Below are 22,540 nucleotides of genomic sequence, written 5' to 3'. Positions count from 1 at the left end.
CCAACAGGAAGTTTGGTTTGCGTGCCTCTGTACTGTAGTGTACAGTATAACAGCCTTCTTCGCTAAGACTTTTTTTATCCTTTCAGAACTCAAACTGTTTTTCACTCCTTTGTCCTTTTTTTCAATTCTTTCCATAAAATTGGGCGGGGAAGCAGTGTGTCGAGTCCACGTAATGTGACGTGTAAAGCCAAGCACGTGATTTTCGTACGTTAGTTAGAATGGAAGGAAAAGGACTCTAGAATTGTAGATTCTCTGTATACTTTCATATGTAACCTCTTTTTAAACGTGTATAGGAATTTTTTTGGATGGACGTATTTGCAGGTATCTAGTAGCACTAGCTTGCTTTGCTAATCTGAGAACGAAACCAGAACTAGATCTACGGTGACAAACAGCGACGTTCATAAGCACGGTTTGTGTTATTTACTTTTAGCGGTAGCTAGTTAGCTTTAGAAGCGTCAGACACCACAAGCGGCCTGTCGCCCGTTAGTGTCACTTGCTAACCCTCTTGGCCTTTTGAGGACCGGTTTTTGGATCCCTTTTTATCGGAGTGGCGACGCGGCGTCGTCTTCAGGTGACAGAATTAACCCTCTACACCGGTTCCTCTCTCTGTTTACATGCCACGGAGCGTGAGAGTGTTTGCTTTCTCAAGAGGATCCACTTGAGTGCCTGGTTCTTTAGCCTCCCGTTCCTATGGTTGCCTTAGGAACCCGTCCGGCATTCATGAGTCTGAATTAAGTCGTCTGGGACTGACAGAAAGAGCGGACGGGCTTCGTTTAAACGGTCGACAGGCTTTGACCGGGAGTCGAGTCGGGTCGGGCCATCTGTGACGGTGCGGGGCTGCTCGCTGTCAAGATTAGCGACCGATATAAAGCAGCCTCGTTTGGAGAGGTCGTTTCTCGGATCCTGGGCCAATTTTACGCTGCTCATTTTGGAAGGGAGGGAAAAAAGAGAGGAAGAAGCAGAACTCATTGTGTGGCATGGTACATTTAAGCCAGTGTGTCTTTAGTGTGTAGAGTTTCTCCTTTTGTAAGCTGTGAAAAGCGTCACTGAAAGCTGCCTTTGTTATTGTGGGAAATCAAAGCTGGCCCTGTCTCTCAGCAGGGTGTGTGTGTGTGTGTGTGTGTGTGTGTGTGTGTGTGTGTGGGGAAGGGGGTTTGGATAGAGGAAAGGCCTTGGGGTGTTAACCAGGGCCTCAGTGTACTTCGCATGCTGATGAACTTCAGCTTGTGGGTCTGCCCCCCTTAGGGAACGTCTAACACTCTTTCCAGATGTTCTAACACACACCTGAGACATCTCATACATGCTTCAAATGGCTTCATTAGTCCTTCATTATCTCATGAACTATGACAACCTTGAAGAGAAACGTGATCTCTCTCTCTTTCTGTTTCTCTCTCCCTCCCTCTGTCTCCCCCTGTCTCTCTCTCTGTCTCTCTCTCTTTCCCTACCTCTCTCTCTTTCTGTTTCTCTCTCTCTGTCTCTATCTCTTTCTGTCTCTCTCTCTCTCTCTCTCTCTCTCTCTCTCTTTCAGTTTCTCTCTCCCTCCCTCTGTCTCTCTCCCTGTCTCTCTCTCTGTCTCTCTTTCTTTCTCTCTCTCTGTCTCTCTCTCTTTCCCTACCTCTCTCTTTTTCCCTACCTCTCTCTCTTTCTGTCTCTCTTTCCCTACCTCTCTCTCTTTTTGTCTCTCTCTCTCTCCCTCTCTCTCTCTCTCTCTGTCTCTCTCTCTTTCTCTCTCTCTCCCTCCCTCTTTCTGTCCCCCCATCTCTCTCCCTCTCTCTTTCTCTTTCTCTTTCTCTTTCTCAACCTCCCTTATCTCTTTCTGTCCCCCCTTTCTTTCTTTCTTTCTTTCTTTCTTTCTTTCTTTCTTTCTTTCTTTCTTTCTTTCTTTCTTTCTTTCTTTCTTTCTTTCTTTCTTTCTCTGTTATTAATTTAATTCATTTTTCCTTTCTTTCCTTTATTTTTCCCAGTAAATGGATGACACATTTCCAGCATGTGGTTCTCGGAGTTTGGGTCATGTACGTGTCTGTTTTAGCCTCACATTCGTTTGGTTTAGTCATTAGGACTTACTCGTTATATCACTTGCGTGCTTTGTCTGTCGTCTTTTGTGTAGATTTCTTGTTGCGACCGGTACGGAAAGTACGGAAAGTAGCACGTCTAAAAGCGCACGTCTAGCGTCCTGCCGCTGCTGCTCCTCCCGCAGGGGTGCGGGAGATAAGCGAAAGACGAATATCAGGTGGTAACGCGATACCTCAGACCTCCGCTCTTCCCTCGCTCGGGGTACGAATAAAAATAGCAGCGCTTTGAAAATTCTGACACGGCCACGGAAACGAGCCGAGGAAGTTTTATGAGGCTGTAAGGGAGCGAAGCAGTGTGAAGTTTGTTAACTCGACATTTTGGACACTTTTTGCTAGGTCACAGCAGCAGATTTCTGCACACTTGTGGGAGATTTGAAGACGAATATCTTTCACCAGATGACCTAAATACACGGGAGCAATTATTGCTCACAAATTAATTCTATTTTCTGAAGCTGTCTTTGCTTCTATAAATCCCCAGATCATCGTCTCCGCTCATCCACAAACAAGCCCTCATCATCCAAGGCCATTTTTTTAACTGTCCATCAAACAAATGGGGCAAACAGGAAGGATTCGTGTATCATGTTGCCGTTTTTTATTGTCAATTTATTGACTATTCTTTTTCCTGTTAACCGTGATGACGTACTGCACGACTGTTACATCATCATCCAACTTTAAAACCGATCAAGGCTTAAAAATGAAGGTGTGAATTAACATTGACTTAAAAGTGTAATTTGAAATTGTTCACACACACAAAAAAAGATAGTTATACAAAAATAAGTCGTTTAGATTTACGGCATTAAGCAGACGCCCTTATCCAGAGTGACTGGTTAAGGGCCTTGCTCAGGGGCCCAGCAGTAGCAGCTTGGTGAACCTGGGGTTCGAACCCATGACCTTCCGTTCAGTAGCCCAACACCTTAAACACTGAGCTACCACATCCCCTAGATGAATGCTTCGTTGTTCAAAAGCAAAAGTACTTTATTGTAATGTTTGTGAATTTTAAAGGTACTTGATATAAAAGCAGTGTTTTCACTGCGAGATCGGTATCAGAACGAGCTCATTGGTCCACGGCTCTCTGCTGGCCAATCACTGACGAGGATTGTTTATGTTCTGCGCCGTCCGATCCGCCGTTTTTGTTTTTTTTATACTTGTTTGTTTTTTATTATAAAGATATTATTCATCTTCCACTCTTGAATAGCTCATTGTTGTTTTTGTCTGCGCTTGTGAAGGTATTAAATCCCCTTTAGTCACCGATCAGCCACCTCCGGCACTTTCACAAACCGGTTTCTAGTCTTTTAAAGTCAACAAGAGAAATAAAATGTGGGAAACTAAAAAAAAAAGAAAAAAAAAGATGTTTTTATTTATGAATTATGATAAAAATATATCACAGTCCCTACAGTGATATTTATCACTGTGTTATTTCAGTCTTATGTCAGTATATTGTTGTCAGTGTTCTCAGTGTTATCTCAGTCTTAAGTCAGTGTTATCTCAGTCTTACCTTAGTGTTATCTCAGTCTTATCTCAGGCTTATCTCAGTGTTATCTCAGTGTTATTTCAGTGTTATTTCAGTGTTATTTCAGTGTTATTTCAGTGTTATCTCAGTGTTATCTCAGTGTTATCTCAGTGTTATCTCAGTGTTATCTCAGTGTTATCTCAGTGTTATCTCAGTGTTATCTCAGTCTTATATCAGTGTTATCTCAGTCTTATGTCAGTCTTATCTTAGCATTATCTCAGTCTTATGTCAATGTTATCTTAGTGTTATCTCAGTCTTATGTCAGTGTTATCTTAGTGTTATCTCAGTCTTATGTCAGTGTTATCTTAGTGTTATCTCAGTCTTATGTCAGTGTTATCTTAGTGTTATCTCAGTCTTATGTCAGTGCTATCTTAGTGTTATCTCAGTCTTATCTCAGTGATATCTTAGTGTTATCTCAGTCTTATCTCAGTGTTATTTGTGTTATCTCAGTCTTATATCAGTGTTATCTCAGTCTTATCTCAGTGTTATTTGTGTTATCTCAGTGTTATATCAGTGTTATCTCAGTCTTATCTCAGTGTTATTTGTGTTATCTCAGTCTTATATCAGTGTTATCTCAGTCTTATGTCAGTGTTATCTTGGTGTTATCTCAGTCTTATGTCAGTGTTATCTCAGAATATTGTTGTCAGTATTGTCAGAATATTGTCAGTGTTATGCCAGTGTCATGCCAGTGTTATGCCAGTGTTATGCCAGTGTTTCACCCATACCTGCTTTCACATGCACTATTCACTACTTAAACAACAGTGGTGCTTGTGGAAGTTTTAAGATTTTTCTTGCCAACTCGACAGGCATGAGACTCGGTCAGTTACTTGGGAAACATGAGAGAGGCTATGAATGAATAAAATAAAGAATAAACGAATGAATTATATAATTGTTGTTGCTGTTTTTTAAGATGGCACGATTCAAAAACTTGCAAAAAGCCTGAAAACAAGAATTCTGTGGTTTTTAATAACGAAGATTGAAGTTCCGTAAGAAGGTCAAACAGCTGCATGGTATGAGCTCATGTGTGTAGGAGCTCGTTTACTGAGACTTCAGTGTGAACGTGTGAACGTGTGTTTCTCAGTAAAATCCCATAAATACGATGAGTAACAGGTCAACGTTATGTCCCATGTGTGAACTCTATATAAGGCTCATGACCAGAATGATGAAATGTGTTTGATTGCATCAGTCTGATCTGTGGTTATAACTCGAGTATCCGGGGATTTACAGAGTTTCTCCTGGTGACATTCGCTGATGTAAAAGATGACTTCAAACCTCTGTCACGCTCCGATGCGCCACACGGACGCAGGGCGCTTTTGTTTTGCGCTTTGTAGCCCGTGCGCTTCGCTGCAGCATCACGCTCTCAAACACAGAGGCGACTTGTTGCTTTCGGTTTTGCAGTGAAGTCGATCAATGTGTCCTGTAACACTCGGTGTAGCTCAGTGTGTGTGACTGCAGTGTCATTACACACACCAGGAGAAAACACTCAAGCCTCAGACTTTATGAGCTTCTAAATGTGGGAATCACCTTCTGATTCACGTTCCTATTCATCTGACTCGTATTCATCTGACTCGTATTGATGTTATTGATTTTAACATGTATTTTTTTCCCCTCGTAGAGTCGACACAATGGGCAAAGGTTGCATCTCGGCCACCAAGTACTTTCTGTTCCTCTTCAACCTCCTGTTCTTCGTAAGTACGCTTCTGTTTGTCTTTCACACCACGTGAACCACGAAATGCGGTCTGACACGTTTATCGCTTGCAGTGTCGTTTACGTACGATCGATCCGCGAAGCGACGGAGGCGGACGCTGTTTATAGCGTCCGTGTGTATCTTAATTGGTTTCGGGTGAGCGGAACTTTATCCTATGTCATGTGATATGTGTGAATCAGAGTTAATGTGTTTATGTCAGCTTCACAAACACGTCTGACTTCTGATGAAGCCTCGCTAACATTTTAGTCTTCATCGACGTTCATCCGTTTAACCAAAACGAACAGACGTATGTGTAGACGAGAGCCGGACCGACCGAAACAATAAAGCGCCGCCGCATCGCACTGTTTATCAGATGTTGATTATTCAGATTTTTTTATTTATTTATTTCTTTTCTCTCTCTCTCACACATCCAAACTATAATATAATGATGAAACAGGGTTTTTTTGGGAGTTCTTTAATTTTGAGGAACTGCTTCTCCCCCCCCACCCTCACTTTATCTGCTGGACAAGTTTTATGGTTTAAACATACTTCTCTTTATCAGTTTCATCTCTCCATCCATTTCTCTCTCTACACGTATTTATCTCCAACTACGTCTCTCTATCTCTCGAGACATTCCTGTAATTACAGAGGAGAGATAAGGGTCCGGTTCTCTGCGGGTCCCTGCGTCTGCCCCCACCCCGAGTAAATGAACCCTCTTACCCAGGCGTACGCCCTTTAAATCACAGGCCTCGTCATCAGGTCCAAACAAATTCTGCAGGAGCTGTAGCATTATCCCTCGCACATGTGCCTGGATCAAAGCTGTGGCACATGAGGACCATAAAAGCCCTGAGATGTTTGGGCTTGAAGTCGTACAGGGAATGAAAGGCGGAAAAGTGATGGATTACAGCCTTCATTACTACCAGGGGTAGCACCGTTTATTTCAGGAGCGCCCTTTTTTTTTAATCGTCTGGGTTTTGATGCTAAATATATCAGAGCCGAGTCTCTCCGGGTCTGGTAGCGTATCCCGACCCGGTCCTGTTCCATTCCCATACATGCTTATCGTTTACGCTGCAGCACTCTAGGAATCTTCAGTGTCAGCACTTTATAACGTTCAGAGGAAAAGCAGATAACTAACCGTAAGCAGTTTTCCAAAGACAAGATGTTTTTTGTCATATATTTTTTTCAAGAGAGAGAGAGAGAGAGAGAGAGAGAGAGAGTCAGTGATTAGTGTTAGTGAAGAAAAAGGTGCCATTATTCATAACATCAGGAACAACAAATATAACTTCATACGACACGACGCGAAACAGGAAGTGCTCAGTGTGGCTTCTGGTGTTGCGATAAAGATTGATGTGTTGCATTCAGTGCAGGTTACAGTGTACTGAAACAAGGCCACATCCGCTGCAGCCTCCTCCTCCTCCTCCTCCTCCTCCTCCTCCTCCTCCTCCTCCTCCTCCTGGTGCCACGCAGAGCCACAGCTTAATCAATCCCAGATGTTTTAGTGTTGTACTACTGAGAGAGAGAGACAGAGAGAGAGACAGAGAGAGAGACAGAGAGAGAGCTCCTGAAAAAAACTATGGTTAGAACTTCTTAATGTGTCCAGTACACTCTGGCATACACACATACATACACACACATACACACACACACATACACACACATACATACACACACACACACACACACACACACACATATATACACACACATATATACACACACATATATACACACACATTCACATACATACACACACACACACACACACATACACACACACATATACACACACACACACGTACATACACACACACACACACACACACACACACACACACACACACACACACACACACTCTTCCACTCTTCCGTTCTGTCCAAGTGATTTGGAGCAACCAGCTTGTAAATTTAAAATGTGAGGCCCTGCTTTTCCCCCTTTTACTCCAGTTTGTGATTCACGCACACTCCCTTTCTTTCTGTCTCTCTCTCTTTCACACACTCCCTTTCTTTCTGTCTCTCTCTCTTTCACACACTCCCTTTCTTTCTGTCTCTCTCTCTTTCACACACTTCTTTCTTTCTTTCTCTCTCTCTCTCTCTCTCTCTCTCTCTCTCTCTCCCCCCTCTCTCTCTCTCTCTCTCTCTCTCTCTCTCTCTCTCTCTCTCTCTCTCTCTCTCTGCAGATCTTTGGAGCCCTGATTATGGGTTTTGGACTCTGGATCCTCCTGGACAGTCAGAGCTTTATTGCAGTCTTGCGTAAGTATCCTCAGTGTAAATTGTAGCGTAATCATCCGTACGATAACGGATCTGTTCTCAGGATCTGATCTCAGGATCTGATCTCAGGATCTGTTCTCGGGATCTGTTCTCGGGATCTGTTCTCAGGATCTGATCTCAGGATCTGATCTCAGGATCTTTTCTCAGGATCTGTTCTCGGGATCTGTTCTCAGGATCTGATCTCAGGATCTGTTCTCAGGATCTGATCAGTGTTTTGTGAACACAAATAAAAGAAAAAGTCCTTTTCATTTGCTCAGCTTGTCCCTGTCATTTTATTCTCATTATGAAGTGATGAGAGGACTCGCGCCTCCTTCTGTCTCCTTTTCCCTTCCTCTCTCATCAGAGTCAGCTCCCGTTAGCTCTCGTACTGCCTCTGACTCATCCATGTTGTGACTCGGTAGCGTAGGAACTTTTTACACGACCATCTGTGTGTGATTTGGGTTTTTTCGTTGCTTGGCGTCTTTGTGACGACACATGATGTAAGAATTTCTGATCAGCGCCTTTGTGTACCAGCTCACACACACACACACACACACACACACACACACACACACACACACACACACACACACACACTGATCTGTTTTCCATCCTGAAGGCTGTTTCAGAGGTCAGTGGGTCTGTGTGTCCTAAGGAGGTTGTGGAATAGAGCCTGGGTTCACGATAACCGGCCTGGTAGCGCGAGAGAGTGACGTAACGCTATCTGAGGCGACGTGCAGGTGCTCCAGCTTCGCCACACTGCTCTAATTTAGCCGCTCGCTCATTAACATGCATCACGTCAGTTCATGGATACTCGTTAGTCATCGGCATGAACGGATTTAATGAGCGACTCTGTCTGAGCTGGAGAAGAACAGTGCCGTCTCTTTTCACACGTCAGCTACGTCGAGGATTCCAAACGGTTGAAGGCTCTGGACTCAGACTGAAGTTAATGTAGAACATCTCACACACTAAAGCATGTCTATTGTAAACAGAGTCCAGGAGCCAGGCCTGAATACACACTTTACTAGGAAACTTATTTTTTTTAAACCTTGGTGTATGCTACTACGACTTATTTGCCCCTTTACCACCGAGGCAGTTTGAGTGCAGGTTCGGAGCCTAATTTAGAACCAGATCTTTCTTTTTCGACCGCCAAAGCACCGGCTCTGAACCAGGAAAAGTGGTTCTTAAGTAGCACCAAAACTTTGCTGGTCTAGACTCAAGAACCGAAGCCGTGTGAAGTAACTGCTCCTTTTTTTTAGCCTCGTGATCAACCAACGTGAGAATTTTTGAAGCACAACGTTCCAAACAACTGGGCGTGTAAATGACACCAGAACAGCCCTCAGGATGAGTGATATGAGTGAAATCTCAGCTATTTTCCAGTCGCATTGCACATCAACCTGTAACTCTTTAACCCTCATTTCACAGTTTCATTTTTGTTTCCAATCGTTTGAGAGTTAAAGTTATTTTTTCATCCTTCTGTTGTTTAATTCGTCAGATTGGTTTTGTGACCCGTATATACGTCTGGGTCTGGAACGAGCCTCCTGGTGAACGGGTCTCATGTTTCCTGTCTCCACGAGCCATATTTCACCAGACAGACACATTCCAGCAGTTAGCGATAGCCGCCGGACGTTTGTCGGTTCTCTCGGGGATCTCTCGTCTGTTCGACGACCCCCACCGCCCCCGCTCCCACCACTCTTTCCGTGTGAGAAAAAGAAAGCAGTTTACAGAACACTATTGTTTCTCTGATCCAGCCGCTAGCAGCCTTCTCGGTCCTGCTGATCCCCACAGACTCGCGGTCACGTTTCACTACCGGACCGACTGAGCCTGAACATACACAACGCAACAAACACGTGTGAAACCGCATACGGCTCGGGAACTCTGACACGTCTGCAGATCGCCGGTACAGATTCTGTCAGCCCTACGTTGGAGGATGATCCCTGCGTCCATCTTCTGTGGAAGTTCCTTTCTCTGACGCCTCGAGGCCGTTGCGTTTTAATTCAGCGTAGTTAAGCCTCTTTGTTAAAGGAGATCTCATGAGTCTTTAACATCTTGTTCATTTACTCTTGTCGATGGGATTTACTAAGGATCAGACCGTCTATGATCCGTGACGTACCACGACCGAGAGCTCGGCCGTGTGACCGCATGATGGTGATCTCAAGATTAATGATGTCACTATGTGCTATATGCTATAATTTGTTATGAATGCATGCGTAACATATAACGCATCCCTAAAGCATTATGCTCATTTGCATTTATTACTCGTTATAATTTAACATGACGCATCATATGTCACCAATACGAAACTTGTAAGCTGAGTATCATCATCAATGTCTCCTCAGTGTGATGAACACACACACACACACACACACACAGGACTGGTACAGGTCATTATGACACACTGTAGTGTCCTGTACAATGAGCTATTGTTCTAAGAGGCAGCATGTGGTGAGGATGATGATGAGAGTGGTGGTGAGGATGATGGTGAGATTGGTGATGTTCTCACCTTGGAGCAGGTGTACAGTCACAACTCAACTGTGAAAGTGTGACACCACTGGTGTTTAACAGACATTTCAGGGCAGCCCCACAGTTCCTGCATTGCTGTGGATCCACCACTATGTCATCATGATGTTTGAGTCACACAGAGGTTCCTCTGTTTACCTCACGGGTTCTCGTCTCTTTTCCTCACCACCTCTCTGTTATTTCTTATCATTCATACCGAAACCGTTCTGTATCGTTTTTACTTTTCTTTAAAAAGGGACTTTTTATTTTGGTAACCGGATCACTTTTACAGTTAAACTCTTTCTCACACATCACTTATTATCCAATTCATATAAAAAAAATAAAATAACAATGAAATTCTCTTTGTATATAAACATTTCCACATCCAAAATTTTTTCCAATTTAAAGTTTTTGTTAAACAAAAATAAAATTCAATATTTAAAATTACATTTTTTTCCCTTGTCTGATAGCGGATCTGATCGGTTTCATCTCTACTGACAATATAAAATTGTCCATAGAAATCCATAGAAATATCTCACAAGGAACTTTACCATATCGTACGATCTGCAAAGTGTTTTACAGCAAAGAACCGAATTAAACGTAGAAATCGCAGTGAAGACGAACGGTTCGTTTAATCCAGGGGAGTCGAACTCAAAGTCACAGTGGGCCAAAATATAAAACTGAGAAAGTCACAGGGCAAACTGAATATTTATTGTAACTGATCTGTAATGTTCGACCTTTTTCATATGGAAACAAACTTTAGTTTTGCTTAAACACAGGATTTGGAACAACCAGAGCTTGTTATTACAAACACATAAGAAATTAAGTTCTAAATAAAAGACACATCAGTGGTGTTCATGTCACAAACTTTGACCATACACTTTTTGACAAACTCTCCCTCGTTAAAGGGCAGATTTTGCCGTCTCTGCTGCCATAATAAAGCTTTACAGCCTTTACAGCAGCTTCACTTTTTGATTTAGCTTTTATGAACATAGTCTGCTGTGAAACCAGACGTTTTTTTCATCTCCTCCGAGTTCTGGAGCTTCTGCTTTACGTCCAGGTCCTTATACGTCTCATAATGTTTCGTGTCATAGTGTCTTATGTTATATACTTTCGTTACAGACACGTTAGCTCCGTTAGCACACAAGACAAACAGGTCTGTCCTTTATATACGTGAACAGATAATCTGCCTCCCTCCTTCTTGAAAGCTCCTATTGTCCATCTTTCGTTTGGACATTTTTGTGGAGGGTGAATTAACTTGCCCGATGTGACTGTAACATGGTTGTTAACGACTGTCGACAGAGAATGAGGGTCGCTTGGTGTTCGTGACCACGCGTCAATACAGTGGCAAGGCATTCTGGGATCTGTAGTATTAGCGGAGCAATGCGGCTAGCCAGCTGTAATGTACATTTGATTTGATCTCGAGGGCCAAATATAATTACACCACGGGCCAAATTTGGACCCCCGGTTTAATCCTAGCCGTTAATAACAGCAAGCCTGTCTGAGCACGACGAGCTTCACACGGAGCGCGGATTAAATCCTCACGACTCACTAAGTGTGTTCTGTTAATCCGAACTCGGATTAATCTCCCGGTCATCAGTATCTCTCGGATTAATTCACGTTAGGAGGAAGAAGGCGGTCGTGACCTCCTGATCCGAATCCCGAGCATGAACCGAACCAGATGTGGACGGAAGGATAACATGTTTTTTAACCGAACACGAAGAGGCTGCGATAAAATAAAATGCGGCTGTAATAAGATCATGTGCTGCTTCAGAAATGTCACAAGGAAATATGGGTCTTTTACACAGTTGCTCCCGTACGTCTTGGTACGTCGCTTTCTGCTGGTCAAACAGAGAAATATACGACCGCTGCGGCTAAAAAAGTGACTCTCTCTTGCGCTATCCGCTGCAGGAATACAGAGTGACCTGTACATGCTTTCAGTCTGACACACACTTAATCTGATAATCTGTCATATACGTCATATACGTATTATAGCCAACATTCTGTTTTCCTATTTAAGTTTAGACAAAAATTTATAAATAGTAACTCCTCCTAGGGCTTTCGAGCCACATGCACCAAATTCGGATATGTTGTAGACTCTGGTCTGAAGTTTGTTGCTATTACTTTTCTAAGCGATCCGAGTACCGGTACTTCCGGTACCAGGTCTCAAAATGGCCTTTTTTCCCCATAGACTCCCATTATAAACTTTGGAGATTAATAACTCGGCAAGCTTTCAAACTCTCTACACCAAACTGGGCCAGCTCCTTTAGGGTGATACTCTGTACAAAGGCTTAAATTGGTGTACCGACTGGCCTTTCGGTTGTCCCGTAGCCCCGCCCCCAAATATGCAAAATCAAAAAACTTTTTACAATATGGACATGTGACATATCAAAACACTCAGAACAGTGAGGGGAACTTCCTCAAGAGTATTCGGATGACGTCACATGCTCGTCTCCACTTGCCTCCAAATGTTTTGGCACCCTAGCTTTCTGTCCACTTGCCTCCAAAAGTAACACTGACCCTTATGTCCACTCGCCTCCAAAAAGCACCGGCCTTTGCGAATACTTGGATCGTCAAAGCCGACATCAAAGTTTGTCGTGACGAAATTTACAAATATTGTAATTATTATTATTATTAATATTATTTAAAATGTGTTTGGATATTTATAATTTGACACACGCTTTATTCCATCTGGACCCTCAGATTTGTATGACTTAAAGCCTATGACACGAGTCGATTGCACTTTTGCACTTTTGATAAGCATGTGATTTAGCAGTTACCGTGCCAGCTAGCTAGCTAGAAGTAACTCCATACTTTTTTGGTGACCGATACCGCCCCCTGCTGTCCGGCCATTTCATTGACGTCGCTAGCTACAAGGAGATTTGCGATGACTGTTTTTACAGCCTACTTGTTTAGAAAGAAAAACATGGTACCTTTTACATTTGAATGTGCTTTTTGCATGTTTTTGAATATTATTTGAATATGCAAATGAAGTTGAACATCCCGTTGTCTGCCGATTTACATCAACGTACTGTTTTGTATTTTTCCAGAGGACTCATCTACAGAACTGAAGGTGGGCACCTACATCGTGATTGGCGTCGGTGCCTTCACCATGCTGATGGGATTCCTGGGTTGTGTGGGAGCCATCTATGAGATCCGCTGTCTGCTTGGACTGGTAACACACGCACACACACACACACACACACACACACCCTTCTACCCATATACACAAATAAACAATTGTTTCATAATGTAAAATAAAAGGTGTAGAAATTGTTAATTCAGTTTCAAGCTAAATACTAAGAGGTGTTTTCACACACACCGTGTTTCACGTGTTTGAACGGAACCCTGCTGCGTTCTCCGACTCTGTGTGCTTCTTTACACAAGAACACACTCAGGCCATCAAGCGATTTCTGTAGATAGAACGATCCGGAACGATTCCGAATCGCTGCAGGAAGTGAATCGATTTCGGATGCTGCTGATTTTTTTTTTCTTTCCTAAAGCGATACACAAGTCAGCTGTAGAGAGACTGAAATTTCTTTTGTTAATTTACCCACATACTTTAACCGGTGAAACGTGTTGCACTGCTTCCATCATCGTTTCTCATAGTGTTAACGCACCGTAGAATGTGTGTGCATGTACTTTTGTTTATTTAGGTGTACTGAAAGCAACCAACCAAAAAAATCAAACGAATCAAAACGCAGCTAGCGTCCAGACCGGTTTATATCCAGAAATTGTTTGGGTTATTTATAAAAAAGTGTGACGCAGATATAAAGAGAAACTACAGCCTTTATTTGCAAAGACTTGGTGTGCAGACACGTGCCGTTATTCCCCCGATCTCTTCTGTTCCACAGTACTTCACTCTCCTGCTCGTCATCCTCATCGCTCAGGTGGTTGCTGCCGTCCTCATCTATTTCCAGCAAGAAGAGGTGAGTGATGTCATCACCCAGGCATCCATCTTCTGCCTTGTTTAATTATTATCTTCTATATAACCCCGAACGAACTCTCCTCATGGACATGTGCTTCACACGTGCCTCATCTGGAGACATCAGAGTCTCAGGACTGGACTTTCCAGTATGTTGTGCATGGCTCAGGTTTGTACAGGTTACCAGAACAATAGAGGGAGAAAAAGTAAAGCGCTGGAGAGGAAAATGATTTTGAGCTGAACTTAAACACACTGCCCCCTATTGGACACATGAGGTAGTTACACTAGAGTGTCGTGGTTTTCAATTGAAATTCTGTAAATTTCCACACTTACTTTCTCCACTTCCACTTTTAACTCGGGGATCTTTTTTATTATTATTTTATTTTAGTCATCATCACTTTTGTCTTCTCTCTTTCTATTTAAGTGTCTGCTAGAAATTAACAACCCCATAACCCCATGTACCATGAGCTTGAGCTGATTAACATGGGGACATTGTTCACATTCTGGATACCACAACTCCACTTTACACACACATCGGGTACAAATAACCGTAACTGACTCCTTTTTATTTATTTATTTATTTTACACAAAACTGCAGTTTTACCCAACAATCACTTACATTGCGAATAATAACCATTAGGGGATGTCGTGACCTAATGGTTAGAGAGTCTGACTCCTAACCCTAAGGTTGTGGGTTCGAGTCTCGGGTCGGCAATACCACGACTGAGGTGCCCTTGAGCGAGGCACCGAACCCCCCCAACTGCTCCCCGGGTGCCGCAGCATAAATGGCTGCCCATATAATTCTTTTTATATGGGACATCTCCACTTACATTTTTATCCAATCTTTTCCATTTGTTTAAGATTCTTTTTTCCTCCATGATAAATTATATCACGATTCGCAAGATTTAAGGCCTTTTTGAGAAGTTTAAAAATTTTTTAGTATTATGTTAAAATTTGAAAAGAATTTTTTTTTTTTTTCATTTTTCAGCTTTTCTTTACATTTATATTTGACTGTTGGTCAGCGGCGTGTTAGCAAACCTGTATATCGCGACTCTCTGAACGATCCCACTTCAAAGATCACGATATCGCGATCGAAGCGGTCCGGGATAACGGCTCAGGATCGATAATCATCGAGATGTCTTCCTGTTTCCTGGGTTATAAATGGGTTTCCTGTTCATACATCAGATTCCCAGTAAATACCTGGGAATTGTACTCAATTAGATTTCAGCTTATTGGCAGGTCCACTCTGGTCTGAAATTCTTCTTCTTGATGATTTAGTCAACGCTGAGGTTTCAGGAACATCTCACACACACGCACACACACACACACACACACACACAGTGATGATGGGACTCCGCCAACTTCATGTCTATCTGAAGAGAAACATGTGACCAGTAAAGAAACTAATCTCAAGTTATATCTTGGAGACTGAAGGAATTCCAGATTTATTTGACTATTAAAGACAGATTTGGATTAAAATGTAGAATCTCCTGCCAGTTGGAGAGGAATAACTGCAGAGCAGGAGATTTTCCAGTGTAAATATCTTTCCAGTATGCTTATTTTCTCTCATGTTCACATCGCACAGAGGTTTATGTGGTTCAGAGCGAGTTCATGTTGGGTCAGACTTTAATTTATTTATTTTTTACATAAATAGTTTCAAAGTTTCATCGGTAGTCAAATACAATTTTTATTGCACACATTAAATGGAAAGTTGGTTTTAAAAAAGGATTATTTTTTATTTATTTAAAAAATAATAATTTTAAAAAATGCATAGAAAATATTTATTTATATATGGATGAAATAAAAAAAAAGAAAATTAAATACATTTAAAAAATAGACTCTTCGTTCTGTATTTGTTTTATCTTTCGCTGGTGTCCTGTTGTTAGTCCTGGGTTTTATTACATATTTAAAATTATTTTCCTTATATTAAAGGTGGGGTCTCTGATGTTTGAAAGCCAATGTTGACATATAAAATCACCAAAACAAACACGCCCCTAACCCAAACGGGTCCCACCCCTGTATCGATAGCTCCGCCCACACATACATACGTAACCCAGGCGACTAACAGAAAGAAACGTGTCTTTATCATAGCTGAAGGGAAGAACAATACGATTGTAGATAAACAAACAAGCAAAAATGCCACACAAGCATAATGATGTAAAGGACAAAGGCATATATTAGTTCTGTGTAACAAAGCAAAACCAACGTTACTCACCTATCGAGAAGGAAAAAAGCGCCTCGGCGTCTTAAGTAAAGTCGGCCACATATTCACAGGTCGGAGTTTCCCGAGTCGATAACTCCTGAGCTAAACGCTGTTACTACACAAAACGCGGTTGTAGCTGCCTCTCTACATTACTACGATAGAAAAGAGGTGTTATTTGTGTAGTAACAGCGTTTAGCTCAGGAGTTATTGACTCGGGAAACTCCAACCTGTGAATATGTGGCCGACTTCCTGCTCCTTCAGTTCTCTCCAGCGCTGGAAAGCTGATCCTATATTAACACGTCCTACTTCTTGTCCTTATCGTAAGTCTTTCTTCTCTTTCTTTCTTTGTTGCGCACTGAACACTCCCCACCCATATTGACAAGCCCCGCCCCTTTCTGCTCATTTGCTACACGTTAGTTTTGTATTTGTTTTGTTTGTCGTTCCGACTCATTTTCTGTAACATTTCTCAAACAACGGAGACCGCACCTTTAAGGACAGTAAATTCTAGTACTTGATTCTTTTTACACACTCGTTAATGTTGAGTTTCTGAACAGAATGAAGCTCTACGGCTTTGTGACGTTTTATTTTTTTTCTGTCCTTACAGCTGAGAACGAAAACGTCGGACATCGTGACTAAAATTGTGGCGAAATACCAGGGACAGAACAAGACGGCAGAACACAGCTGGGACTACATTCAGAGGACCGTGAGTAAAGAATATTAAATGTTCCACACTGGAACTCAAATCCTCTGTAGACGACTTCGGACCACCGTTAAAAATCTATTTCTTCAGCATTGTGTTGAAGAACTTTAGACAAACCAACTTTAGACACTGCTGAAGGCGTTCGGTCATCTGACCTTTTTATTCTGTGGCCTGACAAACACAAAGTCTTTAATCCAGCCTGTTGTGCTCTAAGGTAGATAAACATACCTTAATTACTGAACTATTACACAGTATTATTTACATTTCTGCCATTTAGCAGATGCCTCTATCCAGAGTGTCTAAGGGACTTTTTACACCCGGTCACTTCGTGTGTCGTCTCTGATCCGATAGCTATCTGATTTGTTAAAACTTTTCCATTTACATCAGGCCACATAAATGCGTCTCGGCGAATCGGATATCGATCCGATCTTTTTACTCCCGCCCAAAATGCTAATATATTTTACCTCATTTCTGGGGTAACTGAAACAGAACACACTTTGGTGTGTGCGATTGTCAGAACGCGATCAAAAAGAAGATGAAAAAACTGGTTATGACGTTTATGCTACAAAAAAATCTTTATATCCGTCTCCAAAACGTTTCAGAGGGCATTTAGACCTGGTCTTTTTACGCAGGAAGTGACCAGGTGTAAAAAGCCCCTTACATTTTTATTTCAGTTTATACAACTGAGCAGTTGAGGCTTAAGGGCCTTGCTCAGGGGCCCAACAGTGACCGTTAGTGCATCTGGGATTCAAACTCATGACATTCTGATCAACAGTCCAACACCTTAACCACTTGGCTACAACATCCCATACATGAAAATAAATACATAAGTGATAAATAATTAAAGAGGAAATAAGATTAATTTCTCATCACGATGTAAAAGGTGGAACCGAAACAGGAACTCACACACAGTCATGACAATTAACGGGAAACTCATTCAGACACCACTTAAGTGTTTAGGTTCAGACCTTTCTGTGTAGATTCCAAACATATTTATTCATATTTCTATAGCAGTTATAGGAGAAAACCATGGAATACAACACACAAGCTGTATTACTTTGCATTAGACACTTGAGGAAAACGTACCACACTGAAAAGCACCACGCTCTCTGATCACCGCACTGAATAATAATCAAAGGGTTAATCATCAGTTTGATTAATTAACACATTATTTCAAGATACTGCCTTGTTATATTGACTTACTAACAAGTTTCAGTTATAGAACATCAGAATAATGAGATAATAGCTCGAGAAGTGATTTATTTAATTTTAGATCTCATTTAAAATGAGATAATACTATGTCAAAATAATAAGATAGTCAAGGAAGTTAGAAGCAAGATACTCTGACAGTTACAAGATAGTTAAGAAAAATCTGTCCAAACGACCAGATATTTAGGAAGGTAAAAGTGAGATACTGCGCCTAAATTGTGAGATACTTGAGGAAATGGGAGATATTCCGATTATTTTAATTAAGTTAAAAAATGAGATACTAAATCATTAGGATATAATTAAGTAAATAATGTCGAAATTCCGAGATACCTGGTAAGTAAAAGCATGACGCTTTGTCAGACAAAAATGAGATATTATCTCATTTCTGTATAACCATCTCATAATTTTAAGTCAAGATATTTTGATAGCCTTGAAATAAGCAGGAATAATTTTCCAGGATATTTATGTTGATCTTGATGTGCTGGGTTTAAGATTTTTATTTATTTTTTTTTGGAGATGTTGAATTTTAAAGGACATCTTTTAAAAAATCTTAAAGTGTAACACTGAGATCCAAATTAGTGAACATAGAGTGAGCTAAAGAGCTTCACAACATGACTGATCGTGTGTGTGTGTGTGTGTGTGTGTGTCTGTCTGTCTGTCTGTGTGTGTGTCTGTGTGTGTGTGTGTGTCAGATGAACTGCTGTGGCTGGACAGGCTCCTCAGACTGGGAGAAAAATCCTGTGATCGCTAACAGCTCTCGGACGTTGTACCCCTGCTCCTGTCGCAACACCTCCATTGCAGGAGAAACCACCGACAGAGACCGAGGCTTCTGTGAGACTAAATCTGAAGAATGGCTTGCCATAACTTACGATACGGTATCTTACACACACACACACACACAGAGTGAATACTATTATATATATATAATATATAATCTACACTAATACTAATAAACATTTTCATGATATTTATAAAGGTGACTCCTAGTTTTGTTTTTCCGAGTTGTAGCTTATCCCTTAAAGTGACCTCTGACACTGGAGACTCCTTTCTTAAACGTCTCCGTACAGAAGACATTGCGACTTCGTATCCACAGTTACATCGCAGCGAATGAGCTGTTGCTATAGAAACCGTAACGCGTTAATAGAAATGTAAATGATTAGAAGTCTTTCACGTTTACTGTGTGTTTGTTGTTGTGTTACATCACGAGTCTCCTCTGTGCTCCACACAGGGCTGCATGTACAATGTGGAGAGCTGGCTCTTCACCAACTATGGAGTCATCCTAGGAATCTGCCTCGGAGTGGCTGTTATTGAGGTATTCCATATGTCCTGTATACACACACACACACACACACGCACACACATATATTACTAACATTTTTTAACAAATAATATGTACACGCAAATAACAGTTCACTAAATCAATGTGTGCGCGAGCGTGTGTGTGTGTGTGTGTGTGTGTGTGTGTGTGTGCGAGCGAGTGTGTGTGTGTGTGTGTGTGTGAGCGAGCTAGTGTGTGTGAGCGAGCTAGTGTGTGTGAGCGAGCTAGTGTGTGTGCGAGCTAGTGTGTGCGCGCGTGTGTGTGTGCATGTGTGTGTGTGCATGTGTGCGTGTGCATGTGTGTGTGTGTGTGTGTGCATGTGTGTGTGCGTGTGTGTGCACGAGTGTGTGTGTGCGTGTGCGCGAGTGTGTGTGTGCCAGTGTCTGTGCGAGTGTGCCTGTGTGCGCGCGAGTGTGTGTGCCTGTGTGTGTGTGTGTGTGTGTGTGTGTGTGTGTGCCACATTTCTGACCTTGTTTTTTCTCAGCTCTGTGAATAACAATCATTTCTCCTGCAGCTGCTCGCCATGATCCTGTCCATGGGCCTGTGTAGGAGCATACACCATGAAGATTACACCAAAGTGCCAAAGTATTAAAGAAGAAACACACACACTCACCCCCCCCCCCACACACACACACAAATATTGTTCTTTTCTCCATAGTTTACATGTTTTTATTTACTTTTTGAAAAATCTTACACCCCCCCCCAAAAAAAACAAAGTAAGCTTTAGAATTTGTGTAAACTTGTGTGAACATCCGGCTGAGTGCGTAACACGTTCTGCTTTTTTTTTTTTTATTATTACACCACGTTTGTCTCCTGTAAGATAAAGCGTGCACCATTTTGTCATGAGCTTTCGCAGGAAACATCGTGACTCTCAGCGCTCTCTCACCTCTTCACACCTTTATTGTATGACACTTCTTTTCTTTTCTTTTCTATTTTTTTTTTCATTTGTACATCAATGTTTTTGGTTATTTGTGGTTTTTCATTTGTATATAATTTAGTGCTGCTTTAATTTAGCACGTTTCGTGGTTTATTATGGGATTTCGCCTTCCAAAATATCTTCAGTTATAGTTGTTTTGGGTTTTTTTCCTCTGTACAGATTGCAGATTTTTCACTTTTTTTATTTCTATGATTTTATCCCTATTATATCTTAATAATCCGGTTACTTATATTTTGTGCGCTTGCGACTCCTTTTGATGTTTTATAAAAGAAAACATTAATCTCTTTCATTATAACCCGGACATCAGGTGTATGCACTCTGTTTTTAGGGAAAAGTAAAAATATAAGCATACTTTAAAATATATATATATATATAAAATCTCGGATGAACCCTATGTCTTATTATTATATATTTTTTTTAATTTTCCAGTTTTTCTAGACTTTTTTTTTTTGTATATTTGAAGAAAGTAAATAGACAGAAACAGTCAGAACATCTCATGGTTTTGTTTGTAATGGAGAACAAAATGTCCTGAGAAGTAAAACATGATTTTTTTTTTTATGGCACTTGGAAAGAATAGACTTTTTTATAAACCTGGAGTACATTTTAAAAACCAAGTGTTTCTGTTAAACAAAGACTTCCATGTGTTAAAAATAATCTATTACAATAAAGTGAACTCACTCAGTTACGTTGTTTGTTGTGTTTGTGTTGATGGATGTTGTTTCCTCTGACGCACGCTAGATGGCAGCACTGGATTTTTAGAGACGTTTAAGCAAGCACACGTGTCACTGAAAATTTATATTTATTTATTTATAAACCTGCTTTGTCCTGATTCGAGTTATTTATAACTGTAGAGTATGCAAACTTTAGACCCGTGACGTTATTGTGAATTTACAATTAAATTATTCAAATAAAAATAAAATAAAACATTAAATTGTGATGAGCTAATATTTATAGAAAAAACTCCACTACAGATTGTATACACAGCTTTATGAACTTATACATTGATTATTTCTGATTAAACACTAAACTGTTATCCGCACTTATTCATTTCCAGTTTTCTGTTGTGAGAGTAGAGCAGGTGGAGGAAAAGCTGGAAAGGTGGAGGTCTGCTTGGGAATGTAGAGCAATGAAAGTGAGATGTAGTGAGACGGAATACGTGTGTTTGATCGAGAGGGAGGAAAGTAGAACAGTGAGGTTATAGGGGGCTGAGGTCAAGGAGGTGCAGGAGTTAAAGGATTTGGGGTTGATCGTTCAGTGTGACGTGACTGTGGAGAAGAGGCGAAAGTGTCAGGAGTGTTGTGTGTGTGACAGAAGAGTGTCAGGAGTGTGTGTGTGTGTGTGTGTGTGTGTGTGTGTGTGTGTGTGTGTGTGTGTGTGTGTGTGTGTGTGACAGAAGAGTGTCAGGAGTGTGTGTGTGTGTGTGTGTGTGTGTGTGTGTGTGTGACAGAAGAGTGTCAGGAGTGTTGTGTGTGTGACAGAAGAGTGTCAGGAGTGTTGTGTGTGTGACAGAAGAGTGTCAGGAGTGTTGTGTGTGTGACAGAAGAGTGTCAGCAAGAATCAAATGAAAAGTGTACAAGACAGTAGTGAGAGCAGCTCTGCTGTATGGGTTAGAGACTGTAATAGTGAGGAAAAGACATGTTGAGGATGAGGATTTTGAGGTTCTCTTTAGGAGTGACGAGGATGGACAGGATTAGGAACGAGCACATCAGATGTTGGAGCTGGAGCTGCCAGGTAAGAGGTCAAGAGGAAGGCCAAAGAGGAGATATATGGATGTGTTACAGTAAATGAGGACATAAAGGTAAATGGAGTAGAGGATGTAACGGATAGAGTTAGGTGGAAACAGATGATTCGCTTTGGCGACCCCAAACGGGAAAGGAGGAAAGGTAGAAGAAGAAGAAGAATCATTTCCAAATTATTATTATTATTATTATTATTATTATTATTATTATTATTATTATTATTATTATTGTTGTTGTTGTTGTTGTTATCACATTGTGTGTTTCTGAGCTACAAACTGTCCTTAGTCATGACTTTCTATTTAGCCACGCCCACATAACTCCATAAAAGGCAAAGCTCCCAGATAGCTGAAAATGATAAAATGGCAACTAAGTGGTCTAAATGTTTAAAGCACCTCCTAAACACAGCTTGTGCAAAATATCACAAAATTGCAGCTCAGCCACTGAGCAATAAAGCTTCTTCGTTTTGTAGGTGCCATTACTTTTGTCTTGACTAA

General features: G+C 41.3%; 1 protein-coding gene across 2 annotated transcripts in view; it reads left to right on the top strand.

Moving 5' to 3' along the window:
- cd82a (CD82 molecule a) overlaps positions 1 to 20,989 on the top strand; it is a 23,508-nt gene extending 2,519 nt beyond the window's left edge. Inside the window, exons 1-9 of one of the 2 annotated variants that reach the window (XM_027178487.2) lie at positions 4,876 to 5,095; positions 5,198 to 5,270; positions 7,447 to 7,519; positions 13,066 to 13,190; positions 13,870 to 13,944; positions 16,748 to 16,846; positions 18,745 to 18,927; positions 19,281 to 19,364; positions 19,885 to 20,989. In XM_027178487.2, the coding sequence (XP_027034288.1) occupies positions 5,208 to 5,270; positions 7,447 to 7,519; positions 13,066 to 13,190; positions 13,870 to 13,944; positions 16,748 to 16,846; positions 18,745 to 18,927; positions 19,281 to 19,364; positions 19,885 to 19,962 (780 nt within the window). In that variant the 5' untranslated portion in view covers positions 4,876 to 5,095; positions 5,198 to 5,207 and the 3' untranslated portion in view covers positions 19,963 to 20,989. Of the gene's footprint in view, positions 1 to 4,875; positions 5,096 to 5,197; positions 5,271 to 7,446; positions 7,520 to 13,065; positions 13,191 to 13,869; positions 13,945 to 16,747; positions 16,847 to 18,744; positions 18,928 to 19,280; positions 19,365 to 19,884 lie in introns of those variants that run through there. The other variant, XM_027178486.2, reaches the window with a different exon arrangement.
- The last annotated feature ends 1,551 nt before the right edge of the window (positions 20,990 to 22,540 follow it).

The sequence above is a fragment of the Tachysurus fulvidraco genome, chromosome 2 (genome assembly GCF_022655615.1).
Source record: "Tachysurus fulvidraco isolate hzauxx_2018 chromosome 2, HZAU_PFXX_2.0, whole genome shotgun sequence".
Taxonomy (NCBI): Eukaryota; Metazoa; Chordata; class Actinopteri; order Siluriformes; family Bagridae; genus Tachysurus; species Tachysurus fulvidraco.
The sequence above is the reverse complement of the archived record's forward strand: the minus strand, read 5'-3'. Positions and strand labels throughout refer to the sequence as shown.